The sequence below is a fragment of the Poecilia reticulata genome, chromosome 2, assembly GCF_904066995.2.
Source record: "Poecilia reticulata chromosome 2, P_reticulata-male-v2, whole genome shotgun sequence".
Classification (NCBI taxonomy): domain Eukaryota; kingdom Metazoa; phylum Chordata; class Actinopteri; order Cyprinodontiformes; family Poeciliidae; genus Poecilia; species Poecilia reticulata.
Window position 1 is genome coordinate 927257 of NC_088831.1, and position 17319 is coordinate 944575.

A 17319-nucleotide genomic window follows, 5' to 3' on the forward strand; every position below is an offset into this window, starting at 1 on the left:
GTGGGAACGTAGATCGACCGGTAAATCGAGAGCTTCGCTTTTTGGCTCAGCTCTCTCTTCACCACGACGGACCGGTACAGCGCCCGCTTCACAGTAGACGCTGCCCCAATCCGCCTGTCGATCTCCCGCTCCCTTCTTCCCTCATTCGTGAACAAGATCCCCAGATACTTAAACTCCTCCACTTGAGGCAGGACGACCCCCCTGACCCGGAGAAGGCACTCTACCCTTTTCCGGCTCAAGACCATGGCCTCGGATTTGGAGGCACTGAGCCTCATCCCGGCCGCTTCACACTCGGCTGCGAACCGCTCCAGTGAGAGCTGCAGATCACGTTCCGATGAAGCCAACAGGACCACATCATCCGCAAAAAGCAGAGATGCGATCCTAAGGCCACCAAACGGATCCCCTCAACACCTCGGCTGCGCCTAGAAATTCTGTCCATAAAAGTAATGAACAGAACCGGTGACAAAGGGCAGCCTTGGCGGAGTCCAACTCTCACCGGAAACGAGCCCGACTTACTGCCGGCAATGCGGACCAGACTCTGACACCGGTCATACAGGGACCTGACAGCCCGTATCAAAGGGCCCGGTACCCCATACTCCCGGAGTACCCCCCACAGGGCCCCCAGAGGGACACGGTCGAACGCCTTCTCCAAGTCCACAAAACACATGTAGACTGGTTGGGCGAACTCCCATGCACCCTCCAGGACCCCGCTGAGGGTGTAGAGCTGGTCCAGTGTTCCACGACCAGGACGAAAACCACACTGCTCTTCCTGAATCCGAGGTTCGACTATCCGACGAACCCTCCTCTCCAGGACCCCTGAATAGACCTTACCAGGGAGGCTTAAGAGTGTGATCCCCCTGTAATTGGAGCACACCCTCCGGTCCCCTTTTTAAACAGGGGACCACCACCCCAGTCTGCCAGTCCAGGGGAACTGCCCCCGATGTCCATGCGATATTGCAGAGTCGCGTTAGCCAACACAACCCCGCAACATCCAGAGCCTTAAGGAACTCCGGGCGGATCTCATCCACCCCCGGGGCCCTGCCACCGAGGAGCTTTTTGACCACCTCGGCGACCTCGTCCCCAGAGATTGGAGAGCCCAGCCCAGAGTCCCCATGCTCAGCTTCCTCAACAGAAGGCATGTTGGTGGGATTGAGGAGGTCTTCGAAGTATTCCGCCCACCGGCCCACAACGTCCCGAGTTGAGGTCAGCAGCGCACCATCCCCACTATAAACAGTGTTGGTGCTGCACTGCTTCCCCCTCCTGAGACGCCGGATGGTGGACCAGAATCGCCTCGAAGCCGTACGGAAGTCTGTCTCCATGGCCTCTCCAAACTCCTCCCACGCCCGAGTTTTTGCCTCGGCGACAACCCGAGCCGCATGCCGTTTCGCCTGCCGGTACCTATCAGCTGCTTCTGGAGTCCCACAGGCCAAAAAGGCCCGGTAGGACTCCTTCTTCAGCTTGACAGCATCCCTCACCGAAGGTGTCCACCAACGGGACAGGCACCGCCGCGACAGGCACCAACAACCTTGCGGCCGCAGCTCTGATAGGCCGCCTCGGCAATGGAGGTACGGAACATGGTCCACTCAGACTCAATGTCCCCCACCTCCCCCGGAACGTGTTCGAAGTTCTGCCGGAGATGAGAGTTGAAGCTCCGTCTCACAGGGGACTCCGCCAGACGTTCCCAGCAGACCCTCACTACACGTTTGGGCCTGCCAGGTCTGACCGGCTTCCTCCCCCACCACCGGAGCCAACTCGTCACCAGGTAGTGGTCAGTGGACAGCTCCGCACCTCTCTTCACCCGAGTGTCCAAGACATACGGCCGCAAATCCGATGAGACGATGACAAAGTCAATCATCGAACTGCGGCCTAGGGCGTCCTGGTGCCAAGTGCACATATGGACGCCCTTATGCCTGAATATGGTGTTCGTGATGGACAATCCGTGACGAGCACAGAAGTCCAACAACAGAACACCGCTTGGGTGAGTTGATATTAGCCTCTGGGAGCAAAAGTGGTGACAACGCTCTGCAAAACCATAAAAGAGCCCCAGATGTCTGTTGTCTTTTGTGACAACTTCTTCACAAGTTTCAACTTGGTTCAGAACCTCCACACTGCCCTTGGTGTCAAGTGCATCGGCACCGTACGACCAAACCGCACTGGTGGAGCTCCATTGATGACAGACAAAGACCTGATGAAAAAGGGGCGTGGGGGACATTTTTCAGACATTTTTTATTGCTTATTTCTTTATAAATTAACATTTTATTTTAATTTATCTATTGTACTTGGTATTTCTATTATGTCATGTACTTAAACCATTAGGTGACATCTCAACCGTTTGGTAGAGATGAACTTTAACCATAAAGGACATCTCAACCGTTTGGTAGAGATCAATATTTCCAAAACCACAGGGTCTGTTGAAAAAAAAAAATTGATTGTGTTTATAGATCACCCTGGGGTAAAAGAAATGCTAAGAAAAAAATTTTCACAGGTTTTTTTCTAGGTGCGGTAGTTAAAGGGTTAAAATAAATTAATGCCACATTTAAGTGAGATTTGACAACAATTTCACTGAAATAGTCACAAAAACTCTGACAGAGTTGACAAAAAGCCAAACTACCTCAATTTATATGATGTTATTCTGAAGGAGGCCATGTTGTAGCTCATCAGGTCCATGAAATCTTTACAGTATACCAAAATTAAGCTTTTATTTCACAAAAAACTAAAGAATATCTTAAGCTAACCAGAGCTAACTAGCCCTCTTAGCAAAGGAAGAGAAAGGAAGTGGTCATGGGGTCCTCAGAAGTTCTGGTGCCCCCCAATAATGCCTGATTTTTTTACATTCTTTTCATGTCTGATGGTGTTGACAAAAACTAGGGACAAATTTCAGTGGAGTTGGAAAATATATAAAAATGATTTTTAATTCAATTTATTGATACTTTTATAATTATTTATATGACTACTTATACTTAATTGTCATAATATATAATTTTAGTATTTCTTTAATTGTTTTAAACTATTATAATGTATTGAGTTCTGCTCCTGGACAAGGGCTTTTACAGGCATCATCCACCGACTACAATGTTTAAAATAAATAAATATTCAGCAAATACATGGAAAATATACATTGTTGTGCTCACATGACCCAGGTTAGTTTAGTCAGATATTTGAAAAAATTATATTTTGTGTATATTTTATTCAAATTTTCAAATTCAAATTTTGTGCTTTATCCATAGGACCTGTTTTGTCCCTACTCTCAAGTATCACTGAAATATTAAATGTACAACTGAGAAACTATAAAAAAGACAGACAGATATACAGACTTAATAAGTCTGTATATCTGTCTGTCTTTTTTATAGTTTCTCATTCAGTATGATCTACAAATGCAAAAAGGTCCTCGCTAAACACACAGGTCAGGTACAACTGAGTAGTTGAGCTAATAAAGGTTGGCTTAAGAGGAAGTATTGGAATACACAGAAATAAATACAGAAATCTGATATTTCTAGCATGACACTAAACCTGCTTGTTGTTGCTAAGCCACTCCTAACATCTGATTGGCCAATAGTCAGAGACATCTTGCTCGTTATTGGCTACTTTTTTGTCAACATTTGGAGTTTTTTGTGCTGTGTGTAAAGCTATTTAAACAATGACAGAAAACAGCGGACGTTTACCAGTTTAATGTCGGCCGTTTTTGTATTTTGTTTTTAGGCAATTGATCCAAGACTTTCAGTCGTAATGATTTGAGTTCAGATTTTCGTAAAAATTACTGATTTTATAAGAAAGTACCGTAAATACGTTGCTGACTGTGATTTATCAAATCAAAATACGAATGTTGACATTATTTTGGAAGTGCTAACCGGAAGTTAAGCAGCGGCTGTTCACCAAAGTTGACGTGGACACAGGGGAGAAGCGCAGGGTGAGGTCTGTTGTAGTCGAGAAAATAATGGAGAAAATGAGGGAAGTTAAATGAGTGAAGCTTGTGATTTCATACCGGTTAAAAGCTTTATCATACTGCTTTGACAGCTTCCTGTTGAGCTGCGGACCTTCAAGTCTTCCTGATGTGTTAGCTGTTAGCTTCATGCCGCTACACCTGTGTCCGGCCAGCCGGCTTCTTTGTCTCACTTCATTATCATGCTCTGTTTGTCTGCCTGAACTGCACTATTTTGACTTGCTGCTTCCACAGGGACAAATCTATCATAATAGAGCCGAACAAATCAGCACGGAGTGAGACCTCTTTCCTTCTAGAGATGCATTATATCCACGTTGGATGCGTCCCGTTCACTATTCCTTCATACAAATAGACGAGCTAGTCTTACAAATGGCAGCCCTGAGAGCTAAAGCTACATCCAGCGGGGACAGCTCCCTGTGGGATGGGAAGAGCAGCGCGGGCTGTCCCTCAGAAGCAGCAGCGAACAGTCGGATATACAGCCTGGATGACCTGGAGACCATGGCCACTGTGGGTAAGTTTACACGTAGACTCAACAGGGGAGGGAGGGCACGGAAATCCCACTCTGGACAAGTTATTTTATTTAAAAAGGCAGTAAAATTCCATTTAGACGATCAACATCATGTCATGATGTCAGGAAATCAGAAAGTTACAATTGGCATTGGAGGAAAAATGTATTCAAACGAGACATTTTGATTCAGAATTCTAGTATAAATAAATTGAAAAATGTGCAATTTTTTAAAAGATATTGCCATGAAACTTTCACTAAATGTTTTGCTAGTGTTACACCTGCCCGCTATTTGCATCCAAAGACACATAACCTTTCTCCCAATGCATGAAATTAAATTAGACTAAAATTGTACTGTTTTAGGTCAGTGAGGATTACCAAAATGATACCGAAGTTTACATTCATCTCCTCAGTATTTGGTAGAATAAATCTTTAAATTTTATTTTGGAATTTCTTCCATGAGCTTCTCGCAATAGTTTTCTAGAATTTTGGCCCATTCCTCTTGATGGAACTGGTGGAACTGGGTCATGTATTCCTCCTTGCTCAAACACTTTTTCATCTCTTTTTCCCATTTTCCTCTTAATATTAACATTATCTTTATGTCCAAACAGTTTGATTTTAGTTGACCACAGGATGTATCTTCAAAACTATTACTATCCATTTGTAAATGGCTGTTTATGTTGCTTTTGGAGAAATGGCCTCTTGTTCTCTGAGCAGCCTTTAGCCTATATGTTGGTTAAGGACTTGTTTCACTGCAAATAACACCGTTATCTTACAAGTTTCCACAGCATCTTAACAAAATGTTGAGCTTTTGTTCAAGGGTTAAATCGCTCATGTCCCACCAGAACCTGTCCATCATTTTTATAGAGAATCAAAATTCTTGGTCCTGGGAATTCAAAATGCTCAAAAATCTATTTTAGTCTGCTTATATTTTGGTAAAATTAGAATTGGAATAATTATTTGATGTTTGTTTTGTTTAAGAAAGGGCCAGTCATCTAAGCACAGCTAATACTGGTAATTTAAGTTACAGAACTTAAACCTATTTTTGCTTAAATATAAACCGATGGAATTTGACACAGTAAGGAACTTTATAAAATAATTTTATTTTCTTACATAGATGCAAATTGAAAGATTTGCATCTGTAGTGAGTGGGCATCCCCATGCTGTTAATAGCTGCAGATAACTGGACAGATGAATGTGGAATGATCGCATGCCAGGACATTTCAGGTGGTCTTTCCATAAATTTTAGCTGACTTAAACTTGAAAAGTTTAGTCTGATTGAATTTTTTTTTTAAATTGCATTTTTTAAAAGTTTATGTAACTGTCAGGGATTGTGTTTCTGTAATCTGGATTCATGTTCATGTTTTACCTCTCAGGAATAGGAAGTACAAGATGCACACTGAAAAAAACTGCAGAAACTGGTGACCTTTGTACAATGAAACTTTGGCTGTTTCAGTCAGAAGTTCTATATTTCAGACCTACATGGTGGGATTTAACCTTTGAAGTTGGAGCGGGTCTGTAAATTGGACTAATCTGACCTTTAAATGCTGCGTTTGAGACATAATTAACAGAATGGAACAGGAAGAGGTTTAAATGCATTTACATTTAAAATGAAGGCTGCATATCATGTTTACAGTGCATATTTTTTCACAATTTGGTTCTTATGAAATAGATTAAGTTAAAACGGCTTTCTGAATGCAGAAACAGCTTTCAGTATTTACTGAACATGAAACATAATAATCAAAATAATCTGGCAAATCCTCATCCTGCAACCCATATCTAAGTAGATTCGTTGATAACACCTCATCCTTGATATATTATCCATGTCTATTATATCAGAAGTGAGAAGCGTGCTTGTCTTATATCTGCTCCTTTATCAATGTCGCCTGGTTCCATCTGACCTACTTTGTTTTTTCCTTATTTTCCTTTTAGTACATTTGTCTGGATAAACCTTGAAGCTGGCCGAGGTTGTTTAGGAGTAATCTGTGCAATACGTCCTCAGATCTGTTGTCTAAAATGCTGCTGGAGACCATGCTTTCTGCCTGCTTTCTGCTGCTTTCTGCCTGCTTTCTGCTGCTTTCTGCTGCTTTCTGCCTGCTTTCTGCTGCTTTCTGCTGCTTTCTGCCTGCTTTCTGCTGCTTTCTGCTGCTTTCTGCTGCTTTTTGCTGCTTTCTGCTGCTTTCTGCTGCTTTCTGCTGCTTTCTGCCTGCTTTCTGCTGCTTTCTGCTGCTTTCTGCCTGCTTTCTGCTGCTTTCTGCTGCTTTCTGCCTGCTTTCTGCTGCTTTCTGCTGCTTTCTGCTGCTGCTGCTTTCTGCTGCTTTTTGCTGCTTTCTGCCTGCTTTCTGCTGCTTTCTGCCTGCTTTCTGCTGCTTTCTGCCTGCTTTCTGCTGCTTTCTGCCTGCTTTCTGCTGCTTTTTGCTGCTTTCTGCCTGCTTTCTGCTGCTTTCTGCCTGCTTTCTGCCTGCTTTCTGCTGCTTTCTGCTGCTTTCTGCCTGCTTTCTGCTGCTTTCTGCTGCTTTCTGCCTGCTTTCTGCCTGCTTTCTGCTGCTTTCTGCCTGCTTTCTGCTGCTTTCTGCCTGCTTTCTGCTGCTTTCTGCCTGCTTTCTGCTGCTTTCTGCCGGCTTTCTGCTGCTTTCTGCCTGCTTTCTGCCTGCTTTCTGCTGATTTCTGCCTGCTTTCTGCTGCTTTCTGCCTGCTTTCTGCTGCTTTCTGCCGGCTTTCTGCTGCTTTCTGCCTGCTTTCTGCTGCTTTCTGCCTGCTTTCTGCTGCTTTCTGCCTGCTTTCTGCTGCTTTTTGCTGCTTTCTGCCTGCTTTCTGCTGCTTTCTGCCTGCTTTCTGCTGCTTTCTGCCTGCTTTCTGCTGCTTTTTGCTGCTTTCTGCCTGCTTTCTGCTGCTTTCTGCCTGCTTTCTGCTGCTTTCTGCTGCTTTCTGCCGGCTTTCTGCTGCTTTCTGCCGGCTTTCTGCCGGCTTTCTGCTGCTTTCTGCCTGCTTTCTGCCTGCTTTCTGCTGCTTTCTGCCGGCTTTCTGCTGCTTTCTGCCTGCTTTCTGCTGCTTTCTGCCGGCTTTCTGCCGGCTTTCTGCCGGCTTTCTGCCTGCTTTCTGCCTGCTTTCTGCTGCTTTCTGCCTGCTTTCTGCTGCTTTCTGCTGCTTTCTGCCTGCTTTCTGCTGCTTTCTGCCTGCTTTCTGCTGCTTTCTGCCTGCTTTCTGCTGCTTTCTGCCTGCTTTCTGCTGCTTTCTGCTGCTTTCTGCTGCTTTCTGCTGTCACAGCAGAGGGACAGATGGTAGAGTTCTGTTGTGGAAAGGTTTATATCAAAACTTGCTTCTTTCTACAGCGTAAGCTGGAATATGTCTGCCGTAGTAATTTCTCTCTGAAGGACTGATAAACTTTCATTTTCTATGGAATACTCAACATTGAACTAGAAAACATTTAAAACACAACCAAAAATAAGAAATAAAAACTACAAACAACTGAAACCATAAATAAGTTTCTGAAAACATAATTGCCCTTCAAAAAAATGCTAATTTCACATTAAAAATTCTGACTTAAAGGCTAAAAAAAACCAAACCAAAACATACACCGAATAAAGACACAAATGACTTTCTCACTATCTGAAGGGTTCAGTTAGAATTACCAATTTTTTTCCTATTTTCTAAACACGACAATAATGGAAGAAAGAATATGTCAGATTTATTTTTTATGTCTTCAGCATCAGAAGTTTACATACAGAATGATTGTCTCTTTAAACAATAAGGGAAACCTATTGTTTAACAGCTGCTACAGCTATTAAACAAGTACTTGTGACACATCAGAGACACACCTGTGGATGTATTTTAAGGTTACACCTGGAAGACACTGCCTTCTTGTTTCACACAATGGAGAAAGTCAGAAGACATCAGGAAGAGAAATGTGAAAATGAACGGGGCAGAATTTCAGCAAAAACATTGTGAGAAGCCTGCAGAAGGAAATCCAAATGGTCAGACCCAAGTCAAAGGAAATGCTTTGTAATATTAAGGAAATGTAGGTAAACCTCTGATTTTGAAGATATTATAAAGATATTTCTGACATACTATTTCTTTCTTTGTTGTGTCATTTTGCAATTAGAAATAATTGTGGTAAATCTACCTGACCTAATACATGATTTAACTTCAGACAATGTGAGAAAAAAATGAATTTTTATTTGGTGTCTGTAAACTGGTTTCAACAGTATTTACCTGCAAACAGCTGATGTAGGAAGTCTAACACACACATAGTCATACACACACATATAAATCCCATGTTACAGTTCCAGCATTTATATATTCCTGCATTATGCAACCCTATTAAAGGATTTTTAGGACTTCAGGATCAGTAAAATATGAGACAGAGGAAACAGATTTAAAGAAAAAAAGCAATAATTTAATCTATTAGGGGAAAAAGTTATCCAAAACAACCAATGAAAAAGTAATCCCTCCCTAAACTAGACATCATTTTGTACTATGGATCATTTTCTTGCTATAGAACTCAGATGTGTTTGATCTTAACGCAACAAACTGATTTCTGGACATTTGCCTTTCAGGATTATTTTGATTCAAACTAGTTGAAACAGGGGAACATTTAAATCATACGACTGCAGACGTTGAGGACTCACTGTGGACATTACTGATTCAGACAAATGATAGAATTATTCAGTCTCCACTATCTTCAGATATGAAGATGATCCATTTTGACCACAAAGATCGTAGTATCAAAGGAATACCTCCAAGCATGTTTTAGGTCACACTTTAGGGATAGTTTTAGTTTTTCAAACACCACTGCTAGCTCACAGAGGTGTTTACGTAATTTACTGAACAAGCCATCCAAGTAATCCTGGGAACTTTAAGTCTCAGGAATGCATGAATTGAATATCAATAAGCCTTTTTCAGAAGTGAAAACATATGGTTGGGTCTCTGAATTCGATGGGTTTAAAATGAAAGTAGTTTTTGAAGGCCTAGCATACTGTGTGTTCATTAGTTGATAGCATGTTCGGACTTGCCTTTGGTGAGTGCTTATTGCTCGACTCAGTTCAGTAATTACAGCTTTGGTTTCCAGAGAATCCAGAAAAACTTGCCATGTGAAAACTTTTTCTGACTCATTATCATAACTGTAAGAGTGATCCGGTAATTATTGAGCTGTGACTCATTCTATGTTTGCTGTTGCACAATTTAAACATGGAACATCACACTTGATAAGATTTCATGAAATGTACAAGGTCAGATTTCTTCAACAAAGAAAAACAATACACAGTTCTACCAATTTTGGAACGAAGAGATTAGAAATTGATTTCCAGAGGTAGGCCTGTCGCGATAAACGATAAATCAATTAATCGGACGATAAATTAAACCTATCGACCTCATTTTAATTATCGTCTTTATCGTCTCTTCCGGCCTTTTTTCTTTCTGTTGATGACACTGAATGAAAAAAGGCTCAGCTCCTGCTCTCCACTGACCCTCCCTTCCTCATTTCCTTAGTCTAATGTTCAGCGCACATTACACTAGTTGTCGGCCCATTTTCAAAACCTGAGACACATTAGCCGACAGAAATTCTAGGTATAACGGTTCAATCGGGTTCGTCGTGCCGTGTGGTGTCCAGCCATATGGGCACAAAATAATGGCTACAAGTCCAGTTAACTAAATTTAAAATCAGGCATTAATCAATGCTTTACTAGAATCTACCTGTGATGCATGTGGCTAGAGTCAGCGTAAAGTCCTGACTGAATAAAAAACTATGTCAAAAAATAATGTCATTTCTATATTCTTTGCACGAAATGTTGAATAAACATTAATGATACCACACATCATCTCCAATGTCCTCTGGACTTCATGTTGCGCCGTGTCAGCTGTTTGGGATTCCCCTTCACAATTTCCCCTCAGAAAGCATGGAGGAGAATCCGCGCTTTCTGATTGGCTATCTGTCACATTCAGCGTTAAACTCCCAGTCGGGGAAAACCCCTGATTTAGATCGGAGCGGCCACGACGATCTGCCGTAACACACCACACACTGCAGGATGATCGGTTAGATCAGCCATCGATCTAAGATTGTCATAAGGGGAAAATAGGGGCAAAAAATGGTGTAGAGTGATGAACTATTGCATCAGGTGGTCAGATGTGCCCGTTTTCTCTATTGATTACTGAAGGGCAATATAGTATACAGACTTCATAATCTGCACTCTCTTGGTTGAATGTGGTATTTATTTCCACTTTGGTTTTATGTTGTTTAGTTTTTATTCAAGTACATTTTATGTTAATGGAGACTGAGAATCCATTTTATTTTTGTTTTTGGTTGTTTTGTTTTAGTTTATCAGTTCCAGTGTTATGTGTTCTTTTGAAAATAAGGTGTATCTATCAGGAAATTGCATGTATTATTACATCATTTCCATTAAATCAGTGTCAAAAGGTCTTGAAACAATATTATCGTTTATCGCAATATTTGTTTAGACAATTAATCGTCCAGCAAAATTTGTTATTGTGACAGTCCTACCAGAGTGTATTTGCAATCTGGCTTTTTACTGTTGTAGTATTGGCTTCTTCCTCTCTGACTGGCCTTTCAGCCTCTGTTGCTACCTGACATCTCTTTGGATATGGACACTCTGAACTCTCAAGCTGTTATTAGATCAGCTTCTATCTGAATCCATATTACAAAACCAAAACCTCATCATCTGGGCTTCCCAAATTGTTTAAAAGAAAAGTAATCTTAGTTAATGAAAACTTTCTTCAACTTGAAGAAAGTTTTTCTGGAGTGATATAAGAGTTTGGAATGTATATAATTTAAAGTGTATTAAGGCAAAAATAGTCTGATGAATTACAAGATTTATTTTTTTTTATTGTCACATTAAAAGTCCAAAAATGTATATATATAATTTTTTTATATATATAAAAAAAATATGTATTTTTTAAGGTTTTGTTGGCTCTAGTGGCCTTTATTTGAAAGTAGTTTGACAGGAAAGAGGGTTATGAGAGAAGGGGAAGACATGCGGCAAATGTCACCAGGCCGGGAATCGAACCAGCGACCACCGGCATGAAGACCAAGGCCTAAATACATTGCCTCAATACATGACCCCTGCGCCACCACAGCACCCCAAAAGTCCAAAAATAATTTTGATAAAACTTTAAATCCATATCTGTCACATTTCTCCAAGGACTTATATAGACAATCTATTAAGAACCTGAAAATTCGTGTGTCTTTGGTTATACAGTGACCTTTATTCTCAAAGGAAAATAGCTGAAGCTGCACTGTGACTCTTATGCAGACAGATCATAAAAAGGCTATGGAGTTATGATACCACTGAGTAATAACACAGCATCCCCCCCAAGCCTTTAGTGTCGCTACAAATGGTAATACTCTGCAGGTACATTTAACATTGTAATTTATGATCTCAGCCTGGAAAAATCTCCATATATGCATCAAACTACTTGGGTCACAAAACCTGAGCCTAGTACGTAATAGGAAGATGTATATATATATAAGCAACATCCACACTGTGCTTATGATCCTCTAAAAATTAATTATCCAAAGTATTTTGTGTGATGAGGAGGATTTGCTGCCTAAAACTGAATAGAGCTCTTTATTTGAACACTGTTGGTAAATTCTCATGGAAATCAGGACATTGCTTTATTTATTCAGGATGGGATGACTGGATTTCTATAACATCACTTACACACTGATGGTATTTATGGATACCATCAGTACCATTCCTACTGGCACCTTGGAGGAGCTACAGAAATGCACAACTTAGGTGGCAGACAAATTTGATTTTTATGAGGAAACACAAGAAAACCAAAGTGGACAACAAAACACGAAACATGTGAAACACTATGCTCTGCTTAGAGGAGACTGAAACTCAACTGTTTCATGCAAAATGAGCACATCATGGTGGTGGCAGCATCACGGAAAAGTCTGAGTTCATGGGAAATGGATGAAGCCCAATTACCTGCCTCGAAGCTTCGTTAAATTATATTTTATTATTTAGCGCACCGTGTTCCGGCCGTATTATTACTTGCGTTGCTCAGCGCTCTCGCTTCCGCCTGAGTTGTTGACGAAAGCCAAGTATTAGCAGCTTTCAAGTTCGGCCTGGGAGGATTTTATTGATTCATGATTATGTCCGGGGTTTTCTCGTTTTTCGGGGGACCAATAAGCTCCTTAAAATGACTGGAGCGGGGACGAGCGCTGAAAGTGTATTTATACAGGTGAGCGGGTATTAACACTGCGCATTAGATGATTAACGCAAGTGTAGCTTTATTTCATTTCACATCATCCCGGTAGCAACAAATGGGTGGCGGAGCTCATCGTGGCGTCACGTAGCTGGTAGATGAGTGTCTGTGTGCAATTAACTAAAAAGTCAAATCCCTTCGCTAACATCAACACATGAGCTATAAATGTCTGGGCAAGGTGAGGGTTCATCTTCTGACTGGAGATGAATACATAAACGCAAAGCTGGAATGTTGACATTTTTTAATACGTGTATTTGTGAGCCTGCCTCTTTATTATTGAATTGAATATAATTTCAGATTTTTGTATAACTTTTCTTCAGGTAGGCTTAGAAAGTGAGCTATTATTGTTACAAGTTAATTTTCTAAACTACAAAAAAGTAATTGTTAAAGAAGCTCAAATGTGAAAAATTGGATTGATGTTGATATGCGATATTAACTCTGCTGTTATGTTAGATTTACCAATGTTTTATTTTAGCTTTTTATTTTACTCGATTAATCGTAAGAATAAGCGATTACTCGACTACTAAAATATTCGTTTACAACAGTCCTACAGCCTAGCATACCGAAAACTAGTTTGGGCTGAACAACGAGAAGTGATCTCAAAGTCCAGTCCTCAAGGGCCAGTGTCCTGCAACTTTTAGATTTCTCTCTGCTTCAGCACACCTGGCTCCAATATTACTAGCTCATTAGAAGAGCTGTGTAGAGCGTGACTGCATGTTATTGAGGCAGTTTCACTCATTTAACTAAAGCGGGCTGGTTAAGGGAGTCATCTAAAGTTGGAGGAATCTGGCCCTTGAGGAAAGCATTTTCAGGCCACTGCTATCCAGGTTCATATCTCTTAGGCACCTTCTCTGTGAAGAGGCTTTTAGATGAGGAAGTGGCTGTGTGATTTCTAACCTCACAAAGAGGATGGCGGTACTTCATGTTTTCCTTTCTGTCATCAAACACATTGTTGACCTTGTTAAACACACTCTCCGATGTGAACTGGTTTGTTGCTATGCATTACATGGGTATGTAGGGTTAGCTAGTACACTTCACTGCTCTCCATTAGAGAGAAGAGTTCCTCTCCAGTGTACCTCTTTTGGTGAATCTAGTATTGGGTTCCTTTGGTATCGTTCCACCCGCAGAGTTTCTTTCACCTACCTACATGTCCACAGAAACTGTGCATCATGCCTACTACAAATGTCAGCCAAAGAAGAACGGTGTCCTTTCATTCCTAAAAGCTGTCATATTAAGGATTCACCTAACTGTAGCTTTAGACTGCTGATGTTGTTGCTGTGGCAACAGTAGACCTGAGACAAAGGTTGATTGTTAGTATATAAGAAGACAGGCAGCATATTTGGGATTGAGTGTAGCTGTTATGTCACACGTTGTCGTCGGCCGTTAATGCTTCTCTCGGTGCTTATCAGCTCCACAGGATCGAAATGCCAGATGCCTCTCTCCATCTTTGGAAGGAAAACAACAAGAAGCAGAGGCCGAGGCGAGGCAGCAAAAATTGTAGTGATTGTACTTTGGGAGGACACTTGTTTCTGTGCCTGCTGAATGTGCAGCCATTACTGCCCACTCTCCCTGCTTCACCATTTCACGGTGACCCGACACCACTCAGTCTGCTCACTCACGCTGTCTGAAAACGCTATCTTCCATTGTCTTCCCCGTCCCTACTGACACATGAATGTTATTTCTTATTACAAGAACAACAGCAACCCTGCAGAGCACATTTAGCATCAGTGAAATCTGAGCTCGGAGTTACATCCTCATATTTAGTGTTACTTCTTCTTTTTCTCCTATGATAGGTGTTCAAAACTTGATGTCAGCATCATCTGTGATACTATTATTGTCCCCACTTCGTACGAAACAATGAAAGGCTATATTACTGAGATGTACACCAAGAGAAGGGTGCCATCAGTCTGTAAGTAATATAGACAGAGATTACAGTGAAATTGTGCCCTGCAGGCAGATTGTGTCTGCATTCATAAAGAAGCTGCTTATCATTTCAGCAGAGAATGGATGATTCCTTAGTCTTCACAGTGACATCACAAAGAGGAACAACGCTCATCAAGTACTTTCTGTGTTAAACATTAACACAGTCACTGGCGAATGCTTAAGATGCATTCACCTTGTACTAGATCTGAGTACTGGCACTGACATGTAGGGACAGATCATACAGGCTTAATATTTTAATACCATATAGGGCATAATTTATTTCAAAAATGATAAAAGTGAAAATAAAAAGGCTTATATCGGTCCATCCATTTTCTATTACTGCTTGTAAAGTGAAAAAACATTTGATTATATTATTTTTAGGTGCTACTTTTTCTTTTTGATGAATAATTTATGAAATTATAGCTAAATATACCAAGATTCAGTGAAATGAGGTCTTTCATCTGGAATTCTGACTTCACCAAGAACTTTTTGGCATTTAGGACCAAAATGTTCAGCTTCGGTCTCATGTTTGCGGTTTTCCCTCTTTGCTCTATTTATTTTGTAGCAGTATTTATACTGAACTGAAATCACTCATGTAAGTGCATTCTTATTTGCTGAGCCATTTGGTTTCGTTGGGAGAATCAGGAACTGAAAATGATTTTTTTGTCTTTCACACTTTTCAGATTTTTCTTTTTACTGTACTGTTTTACCAGATCCAATATTGGATCTGGAGAGAACCGTTTTAAATATTTTTTTTGTTTCCACCCACTTCAAAATTTTAAATCTAATTTTTAAGTAGATGGTACACTGAGACATGGAAGGTGTAAAATAACTTGGTGTTTTGTTGTTTTAAACTGCTGTGTATGTAGTCTAGGTTGTTTACTTTTTTCCTTTAGCTGTTTATATGTATTTTGTGTGTATTTATTGTCTATTTCGGCAGCTGCTCCTATGCACTCATATCTCGAAGTATGGAGCCCTCCAGGGGACATTGGGATTTTTTTTTCTTTTGCGTTCCCTCGCAGACGAACACAATAGACACAATCAGTCGATGTATTACCCCGCGATAATAACTCAATAGTTCATGGAAAAACCTTACATAAGCTTGTATTAAAGCAGAAATTATGGCGGCCACCGTAAGAAAGGCTTACGGTATTCAGTTATGCCGCATGAACTGATCAATAGATTATTGCGAGGGAACGCAAAAGTTTCCCTCCCCTCAGGTTAAGAGTCTGGGTGTCATCCTCGATAGCACCCTCTCTTTTGCCTCCCAGGTCAATATTATCACTCGCTCAGCTTATTTTCATCTCAGAAATATTCGCCGTCTCCGTCCTTCTCTCACTCCGCACTCCACTGCTGTTCTGGTCCAGTTTGGTCACATCTCGTTTAGACTATTGTAATTCTATACTTTTTGGTCTGCCACAGAAAACTCTGCATAAATTACAATTGGTTCAGAATTCAGCTGCTCGTATCATTACACAGACCCCTTAAATTCATCACATCCCACCTATTTTACAACAGCTCCATTGGCTTCCAATCACATATCGCATCAACTATAAAATACTTGTTCTAACTTTTAAAGTAGTTCACAACCTCACACCTTCATATCTCTCGGACCTCCTTCACATTGCCACACCCACCCGTCCCCTCAGATCCTCTTCTTCTGTCCGTCTCACCGTCCCCCCTGCTCGTCTTGTCACTATGGAGAGCAGAGCATTCAGCCGCTCTGCTCCCAAACTCTGGAACTCACTCCCACCTGATCTCTGGAACATCGAGTCTTTGCAATATTTTAAGTCCAAACTCAAAACCCATTTGTTTGAACTAGCATACAACCTTTAATTATCTTTGTACTGTCTTATAAATCTTGTTTGTGTTTTTATGTTTTTTTTTATTACCGGTATGTATTTTATAATTTGCTTGTTTTTATGTCAAGGTGAGCTTGGGTGTCCAGAAAGGCGCCTACAAATAAAATGTATTATTATTATTATTATTATTATTATTATTATTATTATTATGTCCCCTGGAGGGCTCCGTACCGAAGACCCCTAGGGGGCAATAAAGTAATTTTTTTCCTATTCTATTCTGTAAAGCTCCAATGTAATAATCTTCTCTCCCTCTCCACCTCAGGAACTGGGACTTTTGGTCGAGTCTTCCTTGTCAAGGACAAGAAAAGCAAGGCCTTCTTTGCACTAAAACAGATGAAGATTTCTGACGTGATCCGGCTGAAGCAGGAGCAGCACGTCCACAACGAGAAGGAGGTGCTGACAGAAATCAGCCACCCTTTTCTCATCAGGCTGTGAGTCCACTCCCAGCACATCACATCGCAGGCAAACTGCTTCATGAACAAAGCAGCAGCTGGAGTACAGTCCGATGGGACCCATAATGAAGAATTCTAAAACATTTTTGCACCAATACAAAATCAGCTGCGATCATAACTATTGATACACTAATCCACTTTTTAAATGTATGATACAGATACAGATATCTGAGGTTCAGTGTCGGCCGACAGCACTTCAATATTTTTATTTGATATGATGTATTTTTTTAAAGTCAGATATAAATGTACAGGACTACACATTTATTTAACTCTGCACCAGTACAACACACTTAAATACATCAATAGCTTCAGAAGCTAACAAAGTAGAAACAACACAACTTTAATTAGTTCAGTCAGTGCAATTAGGAGTATAACAGCCAATATCAATTAAATAATAAAGAAACTGACTGA

At 41.0% G+C, this 17319-nt stretch overlaps 1 protein-coding gene across 5 annotated transcripts in view; it reads left to right on the forward strand.

The window, feature by feature from the left end:
* The first annotated feature begins 3623 nt into the window (after positions 1-3623).
* Positions 3624-17319, forward strand: part of prkx (protein kinase X-linked) — a 50607-nt gene continuing 36911 nt past the window's right edge. For 2 of the 5 annotated variants that reach the window (XM_081614377.1, XM_081614379.1), the window contains exons 1-2: positions 3624-4451; positions 16719-16887. In XM_081614377.1, the coding sequence (XP_081470503.1) occupies positions 4259-4451; positions 16719-16887 (362 nt within the window). In that variant the 5' untranslated portion in view covers positions 3624-4258. The remainder of the gene's footprint in view (positions 4452-16718; positions 16888-17319) is intronic. The other 3 variants (XM_081614376.1, XM_081614371.1, XM_081614381.1) reach the window with 3 other exon arrangements.